An 8,503-nucleotide genomic window follows, 5' to 3' on the forward strand; every position below is an offset into this window, starting at 1 on the left:
GTATTTGTAAATGCGTGGTGGTCTTTCAACACAGGTCAAGCAATGTATGTAGAAACACGGTAAGAGAGTCGTGACATGACTGGTCTCATAAGACAGGTGAAATGATGGGAGTGAAATACCGATTTCTCTTGATGCCCTGTTGAGGCACTACAGTATTAAAAAATCATAGTTTGCGTGAGACTTGGCTGGAGGGCAAGTTTTCCGTATCCGTAGCAACGCCACCACCCTCTATGGATCAAGGTGCAGATGCAGCTCCTAAAGTGGTGGGAGGTGAGTAGATCAGACCCACCGTAAAGTGGTGAAAGACCGAAAATCCCATTCACTGCATCTACAGTAAACGCATCTTTAAAACGACCGTTCAAGGGATGCGTAAAAGGGGTTAAATTATAGTACAGGTAGACTCCTTTTAATTCCAACCTCAAATTGCCAGGCCCTAACTTCGAATTATCCGGAACTTCGAATTATCCAAATGCAGCCCCATGCACTGATATGTATGTCAAAATGCTTGAAATCGCATGCTGAATATTTTTTGCACATTTTTATTTGCATCAACGAAACATAGGTGGTCGTACCGGTACGCGGTCATGTACAACGGATCATCAAAACACTGGATCGACACAAAATCATTTTGACATTATCTTCATCTTCTAGTGAAGAAGTTGTCAGTGACTGCAGCTTTCCTTAAACAATTTCAACGGAAAAGAACTGCACTGCCTAATCCGCGTCATGAAAGGCCGTTGGCGGCTGCACGTCGTTCTAAAGAACGGAAGTGGAGCAAAGGCATAGACAATATTTACGACAATAGTGTTGTTGTGCGCCAACATCTCCGCGCACGAGCTGGCGCAGTAAGAAAGGCCATCGAGATCCGCGAAGAGAGTCAGCCACCTGGAAGAAGTCGTCTTCAATCAAACCTTTGCAATTTGCCTCGCACGGGCTTGAATCAAATTTCAAGAGAAGGTGGGTTTCTTGAACGCTATAGTCGATCCTGCAGCGGACCATCGATCGATTTTTGAGCTACTCTTGGCTAGAGAAGGAGAAAAGAATGAACTTCGAATTACAAGGATAGCAACTCAATCTCACTTCGAAATAAGCGTTCAAAGGACATAGCCAATGTACTGCAAACAGCTCTTCTGTACGAAGACTGGGTTCGAATTATCCAACCGGCGCACTTTTCGTACTTCGAATTATGCATTCGATTTTCAATTGAAGTGACTTGCAGAAGATCGGTACGACGAAAAAGTTCGAATTACACGGAATGTTCGAATTATACCGTATTCGAATTAGAGGGAGTCTACCTGTATAAAAAACCTCCAGTCATCTGCGTGTTCTAAAAAGCAGGTTATATTTCTGGTAATCACTCATATAAAAAACCTGGTGCTGTAAAAAACCTGGTGCTATAAAAAAAACCTGGTCTTATCCAGTCAATTTTGACTGGGAAAGCGTGTGTGACAAGAAAAAGTGGTCTTGGTTGAGTGGTCGCCTTTACAGATTTCACTGTACTGCATTTGGAATAGTAATCGTGGTAATGATGTTTTATTCTGATAGATCCTTCCGTCATCAATGAAGAGTACAATGCGATCTTGCCGAGAACAGATCACGATTTGATTGCTAGGGAGCCGGCACAAACAACCAGTAAGTTAATTGCTCTGACTCCTTCAGAACCAGTACAGACCTACATTAGACTGTGTTCCGTTGTTGGAGAATTTGAATTTGAAGCCTTGTCCTGAGTGGGAGCATGGTCGAATTAATTAAAGGGACTTCACTGCTCACGGATCCATAGCTATCGTAGCTCATCTGCTTCGGTCTGGTTGAGAACTCTTTCTGGTTCTGGTCAAAGTCACCGGCCCTCGTGCAAAGCTCGCCGCGTTCCGTGTAGCTCGAGAACTCTTACTTTAGTGCTTTGAGCTGGCTTAGGAAATGCTGCGTCTTTCATTAGATTTTATTGCGATTGGTTTGGTCAGCCGCTCTGATCTTTGCTGATGAGACCTACCAGGGTCAAAACGGCTAGCTGTCCCGAGATAGAGAAGCGTGTACAGTATAATTGAAGCTATCGTATTTCCCCGAATATAAGTTGCACCTTTTTACACTAAACTTCAGGGCCAACAAAGGGGGTGCGACTTACAATCGAGCATGATCTACTACTGAAGTGAGTGTATTGAAACGATATGACATAGACCTGAAAATGGAGATGCGACTTACAATCGAGTGCGACTTATAATCAGGGAAATACGGTCATAGGAGCTGAGATACTTATTTTTCTTCTGATCGGACGGACACTGTACAGACAGTGTTTCCACCTCAGTTTTGTATGCAATGTGATACAGCTGTAGTGTTGCAAGTGTAGTGGCACAAGTGAACAAAGGCGTGCGCGTGTGCAATGGTAGATGAACATAATACTACATCTATTGCGTCCTGTTGTGTGTGTGTGTGTGTGTGTGTGTGTGTGTGTGTGTGTGTGTGTGCATGTGCCCGTGTGTGTGCGTGCATGCGTCATTATTCCAGCTGCTCTACATATCGATGGCCAGCAGGACAGCCTGCGAGCCTTCAATCCGAGAGACTGGGGGACATATAGCTTGCATACAACATGTGAGTCAACATTCTGGTGTCTTATTGGCTTGATAAATAGCTCACACACAGCGCCAGCAGGGGCTGACTACAGTGGCCCTTATGCTTAGGGATGATCACAGCACCAGCAAGGGTTGAGTGAGGATTATGGCGTCAGGAGCATCCGCAGCTCTTCTCAGGTTACATTGGTTACAAGCATAGCAGTGAAACACTAGACCAAACCGTGGAAAGGCTTCACGTGTACAACTATTTGTACAAAATATTAATTATTAGTACAAACAAGGCCGGTCCAGGAAGCTCGAGGTAGAGTGCTCAATGTACGAATGTACAGAGCAGTATACACACAGTGTGTAATTATTAGTACATATATGTATGCAGCAGAGGTGCCAGGGTCGAGAAAGCGTAAATCGAATGGGTAAATTCCGGCGGTACAATAGAGAGGTTGCGCACAACGAAAATTCGTTAGATTTCGACCGTCCGGGTTCGAGTAACGAAAGTTGCTCCGAAGATCCGTCCAAACGTGACCGAAACAGAGCAGATCTACGAAAATATTTTTCGTCACCTGGAGTACTAAAATATTGATATTTTACAACTCCTTGTCTTGACTCTTCGTACCCGCGCGGCCGCCGCGTCGACCCACTACGAAAACGTTCACACGTTGTGCGCAACCTCACGGTTGACGAATATTCGTTAGCTTTTTTCGTTAAAAATATTCGTTACGGCGCTACGAATTTTCGTTGTGCGCAACCTCTCTAATAATTGGAAATTCAGCCTTCGCTTCGGAATGGGCGGAATTGGATTCTGCGGATTCTGACGACGAAATCTGTGTAATCAAATGGTGCATGTTTGGTAACGTATTCTAGAATGAACGGAGTTGTGTGTTATCGAAAGTTCCCATTTAGTAAATGAGCATAAGCAGCATTCGCATGTTCTGATTATGCGTCCCCAGCTGCTTCGCCTACAACAAAGGCTGCAGCAACCCAAATGCCAGAGCATACGGTGGGAGGAGAAGGAGGACCAGGAGGAGACAGCGTTGACAATGTTGGGCTGACTAAACGTAAGTCAGTCGAGTCCAAAGCTGCATAAGCCGTGTGTTGACAGCGCTCATCCCCACTGCCATTTCTGGGATACTTGTTTTGAATGATTTTTCTGATCGGATGGTGTACAGGCAGTTTGTCCGCCATGACCTTTGTCTGCAATGCTATACAATTGTAAGGTTACAAGTGAACAGAGAGATGTGTGAGTGCGTAGTATTAATAGAGTGTGTTTATCTCTGAAAATGGAAATTCTCTACATACATATACTTGTACCCAGTGCACGCTAGCAATGTTCCCATGCAAAACAAACATGTGTAGGAAGTACTAGGAACCGTGGTCAACAGTGCTTAGAGGCGAGGGTGCCCATCTCCTTATGTGTGTGTGTGTGTTTGTGTGTGTGTGTGTGTGTGTGTGTGTGTGTGTGTGTGTGTGTGTGTGTGCATGTGCATGTGCATGTGCATGTGCGTGTGTGTACCGTACTTGCGCGATTAGAGCCCTCTCTTGAACAGTACCCTAGTCTCCAAGAGCCAGTGAAAAATAAAGCCCTCTCTTGAATAGTGCCCCCCCCCCCCCCCCCCGTATTGTAACCAAGCCCGTGTGCAAGTTTAGTTGTCTTTTGCTAATGTTCTTGGCCATTGCTTTGCACTGGTGTTTTCAGGAACAAAATCGCAGGTCTTGTTCCCGTTTCCGTGGAGTCGTGAGCGTTTACAGTACACTTCAGGCTCTGTTTTTCTTTGTTTTATGCTGGATGACGCAAATGTACCAGCAATGAAAAAATAGTGCCCTCTCTTGAATAGTACTGCCCCATCTGTGATGGACATTGAAAAAATAGTGCCCCAGGGGCACTAATCGCGCGAGTACGGTATGTATGTGTGTGTGTGTGTGTATGTGTGTGTGTGTGTATGTGTGTGTGTGTGTGTGTGTGTGTGTGTGTGTGTGTGTGTGTGTGTGTGTGTGTGTGTGTGTGTGTGTGTGTGTGTGTGTGTGGAAAGCGCTATCGCCGTCGCCAGGACTTGACTCACCACGCCCGATTCTGCTCGTGACTTGAACACTGTTGGTCCCTCCGGGACCTGCTATCATCTCCGGATGGGCATATTGTATTGTATTGTGTGTGTGTACATGTGCATTTGTGTAACAACCACGACTAACTGTACTACTGTGGCGTGTGTGTGTGTGTGTTCCACACAGAGCAAGTGAATACCACTGACAACACTCACAGCAGCAGAGGTGCCAGTTGCTGTACAGGCGCAACAGCAACACCCACTCTTGTATGGATCTACCTGGGGAGCGACTTACTTTTCAAGCTATGCATTCTCTTACTGTACAATTTTCCTCGGAAGTAGCTAGGACATCCATAAGGCCATCATTTTTTATATCTATGTTTCGCGTCAGTTCAACTTCCAGAATCATATGCGAGAGGTGGAAAAAAATAAAAAGTTGCAAAATAATAAAAAAGGCTCATCAGAGGTGTATGCACTGTACATAGCACAATAGCTCGTGCATGGTGTACATTCGAAAGAAAAACCGTACATCGAAGCACAACATCTGGGTTATCAGCAAGAGTAAATATTCACTTTGGACAGAGGAGGCATCCGTTGGTGCCTATGCTTCGCTGGATTATTGTACTCAGACTTCGGCAGCGGTGCAGCAAAGACCTCCGGAACGACGCATCCTCTCAACTTCAGGCGATCAATGCTGTCTGGTGTTAGCTCATAGAATATTGCTCCCAGATGCCGAACAAACGATTTACCAACGCTGGCCTAGACTAGAGGCCATTTCTGAATCTCAGCTTCGCCGTATGCAACCAGTCCACACTGATGACTCGTACAATCGTACACTCACCGTGCATGTAAGATTTTTTATTTTTTTCTGAAAAAAATCAAAACGTATGCGTGCGGACGACGCGAAACATAGCTATAAAAAATGATGGCCTAATCCCTCCCACTTCCGATCCTGCCACTGCCGCCGATGGCAGTGCCACTGCCTGACTGCAACAATGAGCAGTCCATCGCCGGTAGTGTATTTTTTAGTGTGTTTTTAGTGTCAATTACCTTCGCCGCTTTCACTTCAGGCTGCCTCAATGCAGTAGAGGAGTTGGCTGGCACAGACATGTAGCACCGAGTTGCTACGGTCACGATGGACCTTTACGTCCAGCATAGTCAGGTGATCATTGCAATGACCATGCAGAAATCTCTCTTACAACACACAGTAGTACACACACACACAGACACATAGACACACGTGCAAGCACGCGCGCACACACACATGCGTGCTCCGAACACACACACACATACACACACATACATGGACGTGCGCGGGTATAATTTGTAAATTAAAAGTCATAAAGACCCCCAGATCAGACAGACAGTAAGCTTAGCCTAGCCAAGTACATGTACAGTGTAGTTCACTCATTCCTTGGTTAGTTATACGTTATATTACCTAGTACTCACCATGGTACACTGTCATGTCCATGTACACAGTCATGCCATACCCTTTCTTGACTCACTCCTCAGTCTACAGACTACACTGTACAGACGAGCACAGTGTCAGTCTCCACTGGCACAGTATAGACTATTACAATGTACACAGCCATGTACATGTATGTACTACTAGTCACAAAACTCAAGACAGAGTTTGGAAGCTTTGTTACAACTCTGAGTTTCACGTATTGCTACGATCATCAGGCAACTACTAGTACAGTGTACTAATAGTCATGTAGAGTCAACTTCGGTAATAACGACTGCGGATATAACGACAATTCGCGAAAAGCGACAGAATTTCCATGCCCAGAGCAAAGTCCCATCTAACTGTGTACATTTAACTTCGGATACAACGACTATCTGAATAACGACATGCTTTTAGTGCCCCGAGGTCATATTCACTGCTTGAATAACGACTTTCTGGGCTTTGGACAGCTATTTCAAGTACCTGTCATGCAGAAGTACCAGAACCCATGCTATGCATGGCGGTGGATAAAGGCACACATGCAAGAAGATGCAGCCAGGGGGGGGGGGGGGGCTTTTATTTTTATTTTTATTTCTTGCTTCTAAATTATAGTAAATACATGTTGGAGGGATCAGCACAACTACAATGTCATGTAATTGTAGGTCTATTATTCATGATTGTACAGTAATCATCATACATGTCATGTGCATGTCCCTGTAGATGGCTCCAAAACTTTTTTTATAGTTCCTTTCAATTGTAATATGAAAATGGAGTACACATCAGGGAGTCGTAAAATACCATTCCCTGGTACACATTGGCATAGAGCATGAAAAGAGCTTCATTTTGATATGCATGTCATACTACCGTATTTTCCGGGGTATAAGCCGCACCGGGGTATAAGCCGCACCCCCCTTTTTGAGGCAAAATATTGACTAAAAGTTGGTATTCGGAGTATAAGCCGCACCCACAAACCAAGATTTTTCACACTCATTGACAAATGACCTTTCTACAAATTGATTATGGTTATGGAGCTAAATACCATGTTAGATCAGATTATGAAGTGTTAGTGCACCACAGGTTGCTGCAGAGATGTTGGTGTATTGCTGTGTTGACTACAGATCACTCCATGTCATCTGCACCATCTGTTGCGCTGCCACTGATGTTGAGCTGAGTCGAATGACATGTCACATGACGTCAGCATGCATACTGATGTATGCTAAGCATTCATTCGCGCAAGCATATTCGGTGTATAAGCCGCAGGGGCGATTTTGGTCCGATTTTTAGCGAAAAAAAGTGCGGCTTATACCCCGGAAAATACGGTATGTAAATACAACAATAAAAAAAATAAAAAAATTAAATGTATATAATACAACCCAACAGTACGCTTGTACGTGAAATATAAACCTACATACAAACCGAGGCGAAGCCGAGGTTTGTATGATGGTTTATATTTCACGTAGTGGTAGGCTGGTGTATATTATTGTGATGAAAATGTCTTTTAATTCCCGTAGCTATGCAGAAGACGTTACTTCAGTAACGTCTGGCGCTAGCCAGGGTCCACACAGCTTTAATTCCCGTAGCTATGCAGAAGACGTTACTTCAGTAACGTCTGGCGCTAGCCAGGGTCCACACAGCTTTAATTTGGTGTTTGTTTGTGTGTTTGTTTGTTTGTGTCACGCCTGGCGCTATTTTGTATCTATCCCGTACTGTACCGTACCAGCAAAGACAGCTGGCCACAATATTTTTGTTTGTTTGTGCCATCGACATGCCTGGCGCTATCCCGTACCTGTCCCGTATCATCAAGAGTACGGTACCATCAAGAGAATGAGTATATATGCGAAGTGTATGGGGGGAATGCATTCAGTGCAGTAACATTAAATTTTGTGTGGATTTGTGTGCGAGGCCGAGATCCCACTAGCAGGCTGGCTGGGCCGCCTATCGACCAGCCCGGAAATCGCATGTAGGCCGATAGCATAATAATTATAACGTATATACAGTCATGTAGATGTATAGCAGGGAGTCATAATGTAAACGACTCCCTGCTGTATGGGGAGATTTTCTGGAAAGAAATACGAAGTAGGGAGACGAGTAAATGCAATCAGAATGGATGTTAGTTGCCGTCAGTATAATAATAATAAGAAGAAGAAGAAGAAGAAGAACGCCCGTGATCGGCAGAGTCAGCGCCGGTCCCAGGAAACGTCAGGACAGACATCCCGTCGACTCCAGAACGCCCGTCATCGGCAGAGTCAGCGCCGGTCCCATAGCTATGCAGAAGACGTTACTTGTACTTCAGTATCTCATTGAAACGTTTTTGCAAAACAATGATTTAGCTAATCAAAGGAAAAAGCATTTCCATCAGTTCTAACAACATGCACGATGAGCTAGGCAACAAAGCATAGCGCAGGGCCCTGAGCTTCCAAGCTCTCTCGTTTGGTATTTGTGTGTTTGTTTGTTTG

At 44.7% G+C, this 8,503-nt stretch overlaps 1 protein-coding gene across 1 annotated transcript in view; it reads left to right on the plus strand.

Annotated features, from left to right (window-relative positions):
* Window positions 1-4,999, plus strand: part of LOC135815087 (uncharacterized) — a 52,706-nt gene extending 47,707 nt beyond the window's left edge. The window contains exons 5-8 of the mRNA XM_065328324.1: window positions 1,546-1,632; window positions 2,503-2,586; window positions 3,515-3,622; window positions 4,791-4,999. Of these exons, the coding sequence (XP_065184396.1) occupies window positions 1,546-1,632; window positions 2,503-2,586; window positions 3,515-3,622; window positions 4,791-4,945 (434 nt within the window). The 3' untranslated portion in view covers window positions 4,946-4,999. The remainder of the gene's footprint in view (window positions 1-1,545; window positions 1,633-2,502; window positions 2,587-3,514; window positions 3,623-4,790) is intronic.
* Window positions 5,000-8,503: the final 3,504 nt, after the last annotated feature.

This window comes from Sycon ciliatum, chromosome 4 (assembly GCF_964019385.1).
Source record: "Sycon ciliatum chromosome 4, ocSycCili1.1, whole genome shotgun sequence".
Classification (NCBI taxonomy): domain Eukaryota; kingdom Metazoa; phylum Porifera; class Calcarea; order Leucosolenida; family Sycettidae; genus Sycon; species Sycon ciliatum.